Here is a 15,368-nt window from a genome sequence, read left to right on the forward strand (position 1 = left end):
GGGTTTAATGATTTGAAAATTAATTTTGTAATTTCTTTTTTATTTTTGTAGATAGCAATGGATAAATCTAAAAGGTACAATTTGTTAATCAAATATGAAGGGCGAGAGGAGAGAATGAACAATTTGTGGACAGATGTGCATATTGTGAGTTTTTTGTTGGATATATTAGATATGCAACATGTTTTTTTGGACAGATTTGGTGAGTTTTAATTTAGTCTAAATTGGATGAAATTGTGATTTTTTTGGATATAATTAGTGTGCAGCTTTTGATGTTTATTTTTTTTTGTTTACAGATTTTATTTGCAGGTTTTGAGATCTTTTGATGTGCAGTTATTTTGAATATATACTGGTCATTTCAGATATGCAGATATTGTAAAGCTATTTTGGACAACTTTGAAGTAATTAGATAGGTTTTTTGCATATGTTTTATAATGTAATGGAAAAAATTTCATTTGCAATATAATGGACTTGATCATGTTATCATTCAAATAATCAAACTTTTATATGAATGAATATTCAGTTTTTTTCACATCATGTGTATACGTTTACATTTCTTGTTGGCTACTTTTTTATAACATTTTTATATGTGATTAGGGATAAAGTACTTTGTAACAAAATAATACATCTGTAAAGGATACCGTCACATAATTAACTAAAAGTTCACAACACTATAATCCACATACATTTAAATATTCAAACACTATAATCCTCGTATTTTTAAATTTTCAAACACTTTAGTCCTCATATATTCAGTTTTTCAAACACTTACGTCCTCATAAAATTAAATATTCAAATATTTTAGTCTATCGTACTACTGTAAATTCAAAATATATATTCACAGCAAAAAAAAGGTAGTTTCTATTATCTAAATTCCTGGTACATATTATTTCAAATCACTTTCATTGTTTCTCTAACTACAATCAAAATCAAAACAATATAAATTATTCTCAATTGGCACATAATTCCCCAATATTTGCAATTTCATCTCTAGTAGCTCTTTGTTCTTCCTTCATCTTCTTTAGATCATTCTTCATCTTTGCAATATCTTCTATTACCTTCTCTAGCATTTCTTCTATAGGTCTTTTTTTTTCGATTTTCCATCTCCCATCTACGTTAATGCTACCACTTGATGGAGTTGAACTTTGATTCACAGGTTCACACCACCCCGAAAACTTCTACACACATTATCTCCGCAAAAATAATATGACTTTTTAGGGTTTTTGGCTGCCTCAAAAATTCTTATCCCAGCCCTTTTGCCACATTGCAGTTCTCATTCTTCAATCTTCCATTCCAGTACTTGGTAGACCCACTTGATACTGACATTATTCTTTCCCAGTGATGATTCATAACAATCGCCGAAAGGAAAGAAAAGATGTGAGGGAGAAGAAAGATGAAAATGAAAAAAAAAAGAGAATTGTAATACTCGGCTAGACCCCAGCATCGGAATTCCCACTTTTCGGCGAAATCTCGGATGTCGGAACCCTCTAGAAGGGTGGAATATGGTTTTTTAAAGTGTTTTCATGTGTTTTTATGGTTTTAATAAAGAAAGAAATTGAGTTTTGAAAGAAAAAGACCAAGAAAGAAAACCCAGGTTCAGCCGTCGAACATGGAGAATTTGCGGAAGCACCTTTGGCCCCCGAAGATGGTCTGACCAGCCGCCTATAAAAGGCCCATTATCCGAAAATGGGCGAGTTTTCTCTCTCTATTTTCGGGCATGGGTGAGATTTCGCCTTCCTTTGATTGGTTTTGTGTTTTCCTTCAATCTCTTCAAGTTTTGATGAGTTTTTACTTTGTTTTGAAGATTTTTAAGCTAAGATCAAGTTTTGGAAGCTTGGAGATCCCCAGAGCTCGATTTCTCCAAACCTCCAAGTTTGGATCACCCTCCTATCGATCTTCAAGAGGTAAGTGTAGATGCTTCTCCTCTTTCATATTTTAAGTAAGTTTTGAGAAGGGGTTAAGGGTTTTGATGCATGTTTAGGATAGTTGTAGAATGTTAGGGTTTATGTACCCTTTATGTGAAATGCATGCTTATTGTGATGTTTGTTGGGGTATAGGCTAGTTTTATGCCCCTATATGCTTAAGTATGTGTTTATGCATGTTTTAGTATAGTTTTGATGCTTGTTGGGTTGTTGTGGGTGGCTAGTTTTTCAAGGCAGAATCAGGTTCTGCCCTTTGGGAGAGCCCATGTTCGGCCGCCGAAGCCAGTTTCGGCCGCCGAACCTGCTTGTGGAGGCAGTTTGGCCGCCTAAACTCGCCCCCAAAAGTTTGGACTTTCGGCTCTGGACGGGAGTTTCGGCTGCCGAACCCTGCCCCCGAAAGTGCCTGACTTTCGGCTCTGGAGGGACTTTCGGCCACCGAAGCTGCCGCCGAAAGTGCCCTGTCCAGCCTTCCTTTGCATGTTTTCTATGCATGTTTTGGTGATGTTTTAGGGGATTTTTGGGGAGTTGTTTAGAGTTATGTTAGAGTTTGTTTGGTCCCTCATTTGAGTCCACCTGTGTAGGTTCGGACCCGAGGAACCGAGGAGGCCAGCATTGTTAGCTGCTTCGGAGTTAGTTCAGAGTTAGTCAGGGGTGAGTAGAACAGAACTACTTTCTATTTTAAAAATGATTGAACTCCTAAGCATGTTCATGCATTACGATTGCCATGTTTATAGGTTGTTGCATTAGAAATCACGAATATGATGCATTGCATGATTTGCTGTTGATGTGGATGGATTTTGGATGATCCATTAGCCCTTGATATGATATATTACACTATGATATGGAAGACCAGGTGTGGCCTGCACTACGCCCCCGGCATGGTTGGATAATGTTATGATATGTATATATAAGAGAAAGACCAGGTGTGGTCTGCACTACGCCCCTGGCACAATTGGATTATGTAGAGGGTTATTGGTGACAGATCCGTCCGTGATGTGATGCATTTCATGATGGCATGTGTTTATAAACAGTTTTGTTGTTCTGCTCACTGGACTCTTGTAGCTCACCCTTTTTCTCTAACCCCCAGGTTTGCAGGTTCAGGATAGACGGAAAGTCGTCAAGGGTAAAAGCTATGTCTATGTAATAGATTAGTAGTAGACATGATAAGTAAAATAATGTAATGTTGTGTAAAGTGTTGTAAAGTAATGTAAAGAGGATTAGTATTGTGCTTGACCCTAATGTATGGTTAATCTCCCTTTTTTTGTACATGATCTTATGTTAATGTTTTAATGATGAGTTATGTTGAACCAGACTTGACATATGATATGCTACCCCACTAGAGTATTTGATGAGAGCTCTAGTGTGGGGTTTTTATGTTTACTGTTATGGTGCATGCACAGGTCAAACTTGGTGTATAAAAAGTTTAAAGATTTTATGAATGTTAATCATGTATGGGATTTATCAGGTATGACAGGATGTATAGTAGGTTTGCTACGGGTCCCGGTTGGATCCTAGCACCGGTAGCGGTCCGGTTTTTGAGTCGTTACAAGAATCAACAATGGCTGAAAGGAAATAAAGAAGATATGAGGGAGAAGAAATATATGAGAGAGTAGAAAGATATGAGTGAAAATAAAGATGGAAAAGAGAAAAAAATGGAGAATCAACAATGGCCGAAAAGAAGAGAGAAGATATGAGGGAGAAGAAGAATGGAGGGATTTTACGTTGAGAGGGGTTTTATCAAGTTCATTAAGGGTATTTTTGATAAAAAAATTTCACCTCTCACCTTAAACTCTTTGACCAAACGACTATTTTGGACGGAAGGACTACGAATTCAGACGGAAGAAAAAGATAGGGACTTAAGTGTTGGGTCGCCAAAATATAGAGATAGAAGTGTTAATTATGTTAAATCTTAGGAACTAAAAAGTAATTTCCCTTGTAATAAATCTGAATAAAGACAAAATCAGCCGTGAATTTGATTGATAATAAGCCCCACTCCTCCAAATTCCACATGCAAAAATGTTAGAACTATAATATTAAAGCATGCAATCAATATGTTCGGAGAAAGTTCATTGAGATATGGCGATAATGGATCTTCAGGTTCCCTATCCTTGCTTAGCTCGTCTCTCATCATAAATGCATATGTTTCTAGTAAGAGAATGAAAATTAGGTGTTGAATATGAGATATCTCAATATTTAACTAAAATAAGTTACTGTTGAGTTAAACTCATGAACGAGTCTTTTATCATATTCCAAATACAAAATGCGCAAAATTCTTTTACTCCATCCGTATTCCTCAATGGAAATTTACGCCAATTGTGACAAATACAGCCTTCCTGTCCATTTCGTCATTGTTCCAGAAAATGACTATTGGCCCTCAATTACATTACTTTCAAGCCAGTGTTTATTTTTCTTATTTTCTCAACCAATTTACCCATTTGCATTCCTTTTCTTTAGGATGAAAAAACATATATATTATTTCTTAAATGTAGAAAAATGCATGTGGTGGATGGAAGGCGATGACCGACGACGTACAGGCGAAAACAGCTGAAGCGAGATCGAGAACCAAGCCGAGTGAAAAGCCTAGGTTGCCGCTGCCCGTAACCCAATAACAACACGCGCATTTGCACGTGCAAAGACAGTCTATACACGTAAGACACTGACTAACAGAGCAAGTAAAAAGCCCAGTAAAATATCTATTTTCTTTAACAAAAAATAAGAAATGAAAGGAAATAGCTAGCGACAGGGAGCAAGAAGTCGAGTATATAACCAGTAACCACTCTCCTCTGTCACACGCCTCCTCTCTCCCGGTTTTAACTCTCAGCAATCCAGAGCCCACAGAGAGTAAGAGTCACACTCACACACTCTCCTTCAGGGAAGAAGAGAAGAGAAGAGAGATGGGGTTTCATTAGTTGAAGAGAGAGGCCATTCTGCAGCAATTAATGCCTTTCAGCAAGAAAGTGTGAGACAGACCATTCACCCTCTTTTAACGGATTTAAGTTTAAACTTCTATCGCATTTAGAGCTACGTGTACGTTTGCGGTTTTCACAACTCAAAAATGGAGCTAAGCAAAGTAACGCTGGAGATTTTTTCCAAGCTTGAGCAGAAATGGCTCTTTCACTGTGATAACGCCAAGAAAACGCGTATCCTCAGCATTGACGGCGGTGGAACTACCGGCATTGTTGCCGGTGCTGCTCTTATCCACCTCGAGGACCAGATCCGCATCAAAATTGGTGACCCTCATGCTCGACTCGCAGATTTCTTTGACATCATCGCCGGCACTGGCATCGGTGCTCTCCTTGCTGCCATGCTGGCCGCTGATGACGGCTCTGGCCGTCCTCTTTACACTGCCAGAGACGCGGTAGAGTTCCTCTCGGACAAAAACTCCCAGCTCTTCAAGGTCAAGCTCGCTGGATTCCTCCACCGACGCAGATTATTCTCAGGTAAGAGCATAGACGAAGCATTGAAGGGAGCATTCAGGCGAGATGACGGAAAAATCTTGACCTTGAAGGACACGTGTAAGCCTCTCCTCATTCCTTGCTTTGACCTCAACAGCTCTGCTCCCTTTGTTTTCTCCAGAGCAGATGCGTCAGAGTCACCGAGTTTCAACTTCGATCTTTGGAAAGTCTGCCGTGCTACGCTAGCCACGCCAAGCCTCTTCAAGCCGTTTAACTTGAAGTCCGTCGATGGAAAGATCTCTTGCTGCGCCATTGATGGTGGTCTTGTGATGAACAACCCAACGGCTGCGGCAGTTACACACGTGCTCCACAACAAGCGAGATTTCCCGTCAGTTAACGGAGTAGAGGATCTGTTGGTTCTATCCTTAGGTAGTGGTCCGTTAAGTGGATCGTTAAGTAAGAGGAATAACAGGCGTAATGGGGAGTGCTCGACTTCGTCTGTTGTTAATATTGTGCTTGATGGAGTTTCGGAGACTGTAGACCAGATGTTGGGGAACGCTTTTTGTTGGAACCGTTCAGATTACGTCAGAATCCAGGTACGCTCAATTTTGCTTGGATTTCCATTTATAATTTGTTTGGTTGCTTATAAAACTGGGTTCAAAGAAATTAATAATCAATGTAGTTTGTTTTTTTCTCCTGATATTATACTCGATAGCCAAACAGGGTGTACAAAGTCTGGAATTTTTTTAAGAGAACATAGTACTGATTGACGGCGTGAAATGTATGCAGGCAAATGGATTGAGGAGCGGTGGACTGATGGGCCCGAAAGTGGAAGACGAGGTGTTGAATGAGAGAGGCGTGGAGTCATTGCCGTTTGGCGGGAAGCGATTACTGACGGAGACGAACGGACAAAGAATAGAAAGCTTCGCGCAAAGCCTTGTTGCTTCAGGAAGGAGTAGCTTGCCACCTAGTCCCTGCAAGGATTCCGCCGGCCGTTAGTTAGTCTTGGCTCCTCCCATGTTGTTTTTCTTAAACCCTTTGTACTCAAGCTTCGGTTTATATCTGTGTTTGGAGTAAAATGGGTAGTAATACTAGCTAATAATTACGTGTTTAGACTATAGACCATCCTAACCCTCTCTATCTCCCTGAGGTAAAACTGATTAAGGTGTGTTCCTTTGACTGACGACAAATTAATTAGTTTTATTAATTAATTAATTAATTCGTCGTTATCTGCCACGTAAGAGTGGCCATATGGGGTTTTGTCATTTGCGTTTGAACTGTGACTTGCTGTGCGAATACAAACATGGAAGAAATTGCGTTACTCTTATAAAAAGGGTCATATTGAAAATAAAAAGCTAAAAAAAGGTAGCGACATGGAGCCATTTCCCTAACAAACTTCATCATGAATTTCATGCAATTACAGATATTAATGATTATGATGTAGCCAAACCATGAAAAATATCATGTATCATCGAACATCCTAAAAATCTAGGAGAGTACAAACGGAGAATCATCGCAGCTAATTTTGGGTATTATTCAATTTAAGAATGATATTTTATAGTCCATTCATTTAGAAATAACAGAATGATATACTTATTTAACTAAGAATTTCATTATGTAATATATATATAAGAAATAATTGGATTCATTCACTGATGAAAATTAAAATGTAATTCTGTGTAAAAAATGATCAATCTCTTCACTGTTCCATTAAAACATCAAATTTAAGGAGAGGGAGTGTATCTATGATTTATTTATTTGTTATTTTCATTAATTTTGAAGCTAACCAAATCAGCAGGGGAGTTGTGATTTTTGTCTGTTCTTCTTAACTATTGTAACTGATGCATCTTGTCAGAATAACTTTAAAAATGATAATAAATAAGGAAGAAGAAGGGTTTAATGCAGGAAGTGCAAGAGATGTAGAGTATAAATTTGGATGGGTGAACATCATAGTAAGAGGGAGTTGATTAGCGCTTTGAAATCAAACAGCAAATGAGTCCACAAAAGGGATGGGATCCAACATCCGATTGAAGATGCATGACATGAGAGGCATATTATTATTACATACATAAAACGAAGCATTAAATGAATAACATTGGTTTGGAACCCCACCCAAACGGAATATGTCTTGTATAGTAACCCATCCCTTCTCTTTCTTTGATTTTCTAGTTGCCAGAATCATTCGCAAGGTAAAAAGGAATCAATTTCCGTTATTTGCTGCTGGAACTGGAACTGGAACCTACTGTAATCAATTTCTGATTTCCATCCCCATTCGCACACTAACACATCGTTTGATTCAAAATATTTTATTTTTTGGAAATTATATTTTTTAGAATGTATATTTTTAGGAAATTCACTGCTTGATATACATGATATAAATAGGTTGAAAAAACCATTCAATGACTATGCTATTTATAAGTCTTAATTAATTTCGTGTTTAAAAGTTGATAATTTAGATTAATTTCAACGCCTGGTTATAAATGCAATAATATGAAGCATGAAATTAAAATTAGATAGAATCAAATTTTGTTTATTTATAAAGAAATTATCACTTCACACAATAAAAAAGAGAAAGAATATATATTATGTGGATGTTGGTGAGATCCGATACACATGCTTTAGCCAAAGTAATAATGGTGAGAGTGTTAATTTTATATATGATTGATAGTATCCTACACCTTAATCATGGAACTATAACTAATCACACCAGTAGATGTGGGCATCTGCTTCTTCTCCCATCATTGCTGCTCATGTTAATTAAGTGCTCAAATTTTATTCAACAATCTGAGTGTTCGAAATATTGGTGTGAAATTAGGGTCACAAAAATATTATGAATGAATAATTAATTAATAAAGAATATGAAGATCGCAAAGCTTATTCTACCAGGATGTCTTTTATCTCTTACTAGACTTTCCATCACATATTGATTGCTTTCATCTCAATGCATAATTAATTTGAGGACTAATGTCTTCTTTAATTCACTCTTTAACTAATAAAGTAGAACATCCACCAACATCATGTCAAATATTTAATTAAAATTATAACATCTTAATTATACTGAAATTAATCATATAAATGAAATGATGTATTGATTAATTAAAGTGTAAACATTAATAAATATGGATGAAGTAAAGTGAAGGGAAGTGAGTAGTGAGAGTGAGCTCTAGTGGTTGGTGAGGAGTGAGCTAATTAATTATTAACCATTTGATGATGACCATGCATGCAGTAACAATGACCCATAAGTTGATTAATTAATAAACAAATTAGGTTGAGAAGGGGAAAAAAGAGAGGTGTAAGGTTGAAGTGATAATATTTGGTGGGGTAAGTGGAGAAGAGGCATTAGATTAAGACCCAAGTTATGCTCATAAGATTCGAATAGTCACCATTACCACCAAACCCAGCCATACATTCACCATTCTTTAATTAACCCTTTTATTAATACCCAAGTTAAACGCCTCTCTGCCATTGTTTTCTAATCAAGCATGTATGTTGCATGTGAAAATGTGATTGTCTGAGCTTGATTATCAGGGATCTAAATTGATATTATATAATAAAATTATAGATTTGAGCTATAATGCGAATGGGATATGAGGCAAACACCATGTGTAAATGAGATTTTGACACGCTCGGCTTGTTATATATAATACTAGAAATGGAAAACCAGCTGCTGTCTGTCTTTTTTCTTTTTCCAGATCAGGCCTGCATTGCAATTGCCAATTGCATTATTTGTATACCCAGTTGAGAATAGCCTTCATTATCAGAATCCAATAATCGATCATTAAAGTATTTCTTTTTTTGTTTTCAATTCACTCATGCCAAAAAATTAATATTTATATAAAACACATATTTTTCTTAAAGAATTTCCCACAAGATGTCTACAGAAAATGTGAGAGTGGACTCGAGAATGCCATAAAGATGCATGTTATTCTGTGGATCGGATCTTGAGGTCGCTGAAGAGAAGGTAGCAGCCCTTTCAGGAAGAAGATGGCTAAGGCGGTGAATACTATGTTTTGGGTCTTACGTTACACGCTTTGTCCAAACTTCGTCGCAGGCTGACACAGACACTTGGCACACATGCGGGGATATGGTTCCATCCATGCCTCTCACGTGCAATATTACACCCTTTTCTCCTTATTTTCTGCATAAAATCATCATATGTTTAAACTGGACCAGTTCACTGATTTATTTTATTTCCAGTTTTAAATGATCTGAAAAAATCTTGAACCCTGTGCTTTTTATTTCAATAACATTTTCATTATTTTTTTTAATTTTTCACTTTAAAATAGTTCAGATTTTATATTATTTTATTTTTCCAAGATTTGAGTAGGATGATAGATAGAATAAATAAATATTTGCAAGCCAAGAAGCAGGGTCTATATGTGCAACTTGGAGAAGAGATTTTTCTTTATTATTATGATATATTTGAAGACAAACGAACACCTGACCACATGCCCTTATTAGATTTGATCGGCTTTTTGTCATTTACAAGCCCTGAGGGATAGAGAGAGAGAGGATGGAGTGAAGAACTGGGAGGGACAATAGAATAATGAAGAGTAAAGAGACGACAAGACTCTTGAGTGGTGAGCAGTTAAATTAAAAATGGCTGCTAATGCTGTGGTAGAGGAATCTATTACTACATGTCAAAGGAAATGCCAAGGAAAGTAGGGAACCTTCTTTTGGCCCTGTTTTTTTTTTTAACTAGTGTAAGTTGTCTGTCCGCCGACAAGACACCTAGTGCTAGTACGTCTTGTACTGTTGTACAAATCATAGCTCCGGATCGTTTTGCCTTATACGCTCGTGGGCTTGGGCTGTAAATCTAGCTGCCATCAAATTCTAGGTGGTGTACTTCTGGTTATTTTCTACCTCACTCAAACATGCGAGGTCCAATTGTCCCATATTCTACTGTATTCATTGATCCATTTCTTTTCTTCTTTTCTCTGTCTTTCTGTAACTAGTAGTTAGAGAATTTTCCTCTCTCTCTCATAAATTATTTCCAAAAATATAATAAAATAATATATTTCAAGTAAAATTATTTATGAATTGATAATAAAAATTTTATATATTTCAAAAAAAAAAAATTTACAATACAAAAATAAAATACTAGTGGGAGTCTTTTTTTTATATATATATAAATGAGCTATAAAAATCGAGTATAGCTCATAAACTATATAAATCGAATTTTTTTTTTTCTCTATCATAAAGGTGTAGAGTAAAAGTAAATATATATCTATAAAACTCTCTTAATTGGCTTTTTTTTTTTTTGGTTTAATTACATAGAAAATTAATTTTTTAATATATATGTAAAAACAACAAATAAAAGTAATATAAAATAGAGAATGTGGTCTTGACTAAAAATCACGAATTAATTGCATCTGATAAATGTCACCCTAGAAAAAAAAAAAAACTAAATCAATGTCTAAACTTTTCATTAAAATTTAAGTAAGTCAATTTAATTTTTTTTAACAAATAAAATGAACAATTTTACGTTGAAATCTAAATAAGTCATATCTAATAAAATACTCTATCCGTACAGTAACTTTTAGTTATTTTTTTAGTTGTTTAAAATTATTATTTTTTTATTATAAATATTATAATTCTATTTAATTTTATATTATTTTTAAAAAATCTATCAAAATATTTTTTAATATTTTGATGTGGATATAGGCTAAGCATAGTCATTTCTCACAATATAATTAAAATGGCACCAATTTTTTTAATCAACCATTCATGTTGAAGCAATCACATCTCTCTGGCCCTTAATCACTTGCTGAACCTCGGTTTTGTAAAAATAAGGTTCTAATCGATGTACTCGCAGCCAACTTGGGTTACTCTTTTTTGTTAGTATGATATTTGTTTCAATGGAACTTCACAATTCAATCTGTATTTATGACAAAGAAAATCTTATATTTACTCCATAATTTTTGAAAATTTTGATTTAAGTTCCGTTTATTTTTATGAAAAACAAAAATATTTTATACATTCAAAATACTTTAAAAATATTAAATTAAATTAATATTTAGTGATAAATATATTAAAATAAATTTAAATTTTACTCTCTTAATTTTCAATTCTCTTTATAATTTAAAAAACAATTATTATGCAATAGTAACTTTTATTTTATTGACAATTAAAAAAAATAAAGCTGTGATTAATTAAGAAGCCAAGTAATATAATAAACTAAATAAACAAAATTTTAACCTAAAAAGGCCAAATTTTAATATTTTTTAAAATATAGTTGTGCATGAATTGAATTGCTCTTGCCAGAGAAGAATCCGTTTTGCCTTTCAATTTTTAATAAAACCCCATAAAAAGCCGGAAAAAAAAAAAAAAATCTTTTAGAATTGGGCCCATTGGATGCAAGATAATGGCTTGAGAGAAAAAGACTGAACATTGTTCAGGCCCTAAACAAATTGTTTGATAGGATAGGAGGTGGAAACAGCAGAAAGCGGCCATTTTCGCTTCTTCGAGTACTAGACAGGAAGGAAGAAGGATGGGAGTGCAGATTTTGGGGCTCTGTTCACCCACTCCTGCTGCGTGGGTTCACGTACCTGAAACTCGAAACAAGTCATTACCAACTGCAGCACTCGCAACTACTGCTTCTCTCTCGTCTCCACCTCCCACTATTCAGGCAAGAATTTCACTTTTCACAGAGATTATGCATCCCGTGAACTCTTTTCTTCTTTAAATGTTTCATCTGTCCTGGTGTTTGTTTTTCTCTTGCTGCTTGTTCTTAGTTGTTATTTCAATTATTGCGCGGAGATTTTCTGTAAAAGTAAACTCTATGCTAGTAATAGAACAGGGAAGATTTTATACTGTGGGAAATCATTGCAGGTTGTTGGTGGAAAAACTCCAAGTTGGAATGGAAATGTAAATTACAATTCCAGTGTCCCTGTTGATGGTTTTGTAGGCGACGCTGATTGGGTTGATCTTGATACAGATCTTTATTATTGGACCAAGGATCTGCGCCCTGTTCAGGTATGGATGAAGTTCCTTGTTCACTTGGATTTTCAGTGGCTGTTGAGTGACTTCAGTTGTTATTGGCTGCTGGAATTATGCAGTGGTATCCGGGTCATATTGCCAAAACCGAAAAAGAACTGAAAGAGCAACTTAAGTTAATGGATGTTGTGATAGAGGTGCGAGATGCAAGAATTCCTTTGTCCACAACCCATCCACAGGTTAAGTTCCAATTAAATGAATGCTTTCAAAACAAATATTGTTAGGTTCATATAATGTGTGTTTATATGAGTGTATGGGTGGATGTGCCTGCTTCATTGTGCATTGCTTTTCTAAGTTCTAGCCTCTCTACATGTTGGAGGTATTAAGATGTTTCTTTCCATTCATTTCATTGTATGCTGTACTTTATAGATGGGCTTCCCCCTTCCTTTTCTTTAATCTGTATGTGTGTTCGCCATTGTTAATCAAATAATGGGCTATTTCGCAGAATTAGTAGTCTCTGATTATGCAATGCCAGTCTGGACTAGTTACTTCTCTCAGTTGATTCTGATGTTTAATGTTTACTTAATACTCCAATCAAACACCAACCTTGTCTTTGCTTTTGTTTTTCTTCCTTAAGCAGATGGATTTATGGCTTGGAAATAGGAAAAGGATCCTAGTTTTGAATAGAGAAGATATGATATCCAAGGCAGACCGGAATGCTTGGGCTAATTATTTTTCAAGGCAGGGAATAAAGGCTGTCTTTTCCAATGGCAAACTTGGAATGGTACTAAGGAAAATCCTCTTTCTGATTATTTAGTCTGAGCATCATTGCAGAAAATAATTTTTATTGTGGCAAATACAGGGTACTATGAAGCTGAGCCGGTTAGCAAAGTCATTAGCTGCAGGTGTAAATGTCAAACGCAGAGCAAAAGGGCTTCTCCCTCGCCCAGTGGGTTGTTCAGATGTTATGGAGACAATGATAAAAACGATCAAAGTTGTGCTTGAACAATTTTGTTTGATGAGATCTCTTTCATTATCATGCAGGTTCGAGCTGGAATAGTTGGCTATCCAAATGTTGGAAAATCATCTTTGATCAACCGTTTGTTGAAGCGTCGGATGTGTGAAGCAGCTCCTAGACCTGGAGTTACAAGAGAATTGAAGTGTGTATTTACTTTCCATTTTCTTCTTTATTGTGTCAGCTATGAAATGGGAACTAAAGATGAAGTGAAAGTGCAAAAAGTTTAAACTCTACACATTGTTGAATCTAAAGGGAGCCATATTCCCTTAACTGAAATAAATTTTATTATGACCTTCTTTTTCTTTAATTTCCCCACTCCAGCCCTGCAGGTTAACCAAAAAGAAACCGTAAGAGGGAAAAAGGAAATTACTTTGTTATAAACCAAGAACTTCTTTGTTATATTGGCAAATTAGAATGTTATTTATTTGTTCTATTGCATATGAAAGAACTGTCTAACTGGCTGTTTTTGCTGGTTCTATCAATGATTTGAAGAAGAATTTATGGCTATGATTATGCTTATTTATTGGGTTTTCTTATTGTTTAAAAGATGGGTTCGATTTGGAAAAGAACTTGAGTTTCTGGACTCACCTGGCATAATCCCAATGCGGATTAGTGATCAATCAGCTGCTATAAAGCTTGCTATATGTGATGACATTGGGGAGAGATCCTATGATGTGGTTGATGTAGCAGCAATTCTTGTAAGGATGCTGACAATGATTCCATCTGTAGGTATGGATATTTATATTCTTCCATTAAGCACTTCACAACTTCAGTATACTCTAACTGACTTGTATTCCTTTCCAGGTGTGAAGGCTCTTCATAACCGCTACAAGATTGATGCAGATGAGCATATGTATGCGTTCTTTTTGCCTCACCATTTATCTATTTGGCATATATTCTGACTAAAAATGATCCCAAAAGCTAAAGTGAATCTGGTTTTCTAGTCGTCTTTTTAGGTATAAGAAGATGAAAAAGCCATATTGAATTCCACAAATCAGTACAATCAGGAAAATTAGCCAAACCTTTTGTGGCATAGAACGGATGAACCTTTTTCTTCTATACGGCATCATAAGCTGAGGCTGTTTTAATAGGATGTTGGATACCAAAAATTCCATTTCACTAAATCCCTGATTGATTTAATTGCTGCTAATGTTTGAATGCAGATTTATTCAAAAGCTTGCAGTCCACTTGTTCAATGGGGACACCCATCAAGCAGCCTTCCGTATCTTGTCTGATTTTCGGAAAGGCAAATTTGGTTGGGTGGCACTGGAGAGGCCCCCGAGGTAATGCTGTTGGTAGCTTTGAATGGAATGACTGATGTTCTAAAGCTCCCACTCATGATGTCTATGATGCCTTGAGCCTGCCAAGTTTCGTAAATTTGTAGATATCGATCTTGGTATGTTAGGGAGCCATAGGAAGAGGGAGAAAGCTTCCAATGCTCTAAACTCTTGAAGCAAATGTAGCCGGTGCAACGGGAAACTCTGGGGAGACCCAACTCTAACCGGTGTATTTAAAATGAGGATTTGGACCAAGCATTTGATTGTGTACTGGGTCATCTGTTTCTCAGGTTTTTCAAATCATCGTCTCCAGAGAAGTTGCAGCAAAAGCAGTTGCAATATTTTGTATTTATCCAGTATAGCAAATCGCTTGTTTAACCTCTGATGAAAAGACTATGCGTTGTGTTTATATCAAAACTTGTAATGGCCTAGTAAATATCATTTTTTGCAGAGTCGTGGGGTCACTTGATTAATGTGTACCAAACAAAATCTTGTTTTCCCTCTCAAAGCATGTGATGTTCTCTCTTATTAATGCCTGCCTGTCGAAATATAAATATAGAAACGTAAATCAAAGTTTTGGAATTGTTAGGCATCATCAATGACTTTTCAGCTGCCGCTACACTTGTAACTATCAGCCGATGAACATTAAGGGGAGTTAAATTAACAAATACGAGTGCCGCAATAGAGCAGGATGGGTTACAGTCAGAGTACTTGAAGATGAGATCAAATTCTTTAAATGACACCTTTTGATCTATGCAGTCGACAGTAGAGTCCCACTTTTCTGAACGGATGTTCCAACAAGAGGAAGAAAAAAAGGGTTAAA

The 15,368-nt window shown here is 35.9% G+C and overlaps 2 protein-coding genes across 3 annotated transcripts; both read left to right on the plus strand.

Annotated features, from left to right (window-relative positions):
- Nucleotides 1-4,695: 4,695 nt before the first annotated feature.
- On the plus strand, nt 4,696-6,588 carry LOC110622949 (probable inactive patatin-like protein 9). The gene is made up of 2 exons (XM_021767716.2): nt 4,696-5,910; nt 6,104-6,588. Exons 1-2 carry the CDS (start codon nt 4,975-4,977, stop codon nt 6,311-6,313), a joined length of 1,146 nt encoding a protein of 381 aa, XP_021623408.1. The 5' UTR covers nt 4,696-4,974; the 3' UTR covers nt 6,314-6,588.
- Nucleotides 6,589-11,704: 5,116 nt separating this feature from the next.
- LOC110611746 (DAR GTPase 3, chloroplastic) lies at nt 11,705-14,997 on the plus strand. Of its 2 annotated transcripts, none has more exons than XM_021752187.2 (9): nt 11,705-11,942; nt 12,146-12,289; nt 12,373-12,489; nt 12,891-13,034; nt 13,113-13,199; nt 13,295-13,410; nt 13,816-13,997; nt 14,073-14,121; nt 14,432-14,997. In XM_021752187.2, the coding sequence occupies exons 1-9, from the start codon at nt 11,805-11,807 to the stop codon at nt 14,553-14,555; spliced, it is 1,101 nt and encodes a 366-aa protein (XP_021607879.1). In that variant the 5' UTR covers nt 11,705-11,804; the 3' UTR covers nt 14,556-14,997. The 2 variants fall into 2 exon arrangements, with proteins under 2 accessions (XP_021607879.1, XP_021607887.1); XM_021752195.2 differs by having other exon boundaries at nt 13,816-13,993; nt 14,432-14,525.
- Nucleotides 14,998-15,368: the final 371 nt, after the last annotated feature.

This window comes from Manihot esculenta, chromosome 1, assembly GCF_001659605.2.
Source record: "Manihot esculenta cultivar AM560-2 chromosome 1, M.esculenta_v8, whole genome shotgun sequence".
Taxonomy (NCBI): Eukaryota; Viridiplantae; Streptophyta; class Magnoliopsida; order Malpighiales; family Euphorbiaceae; genus Manihot; species Manihot esculenta.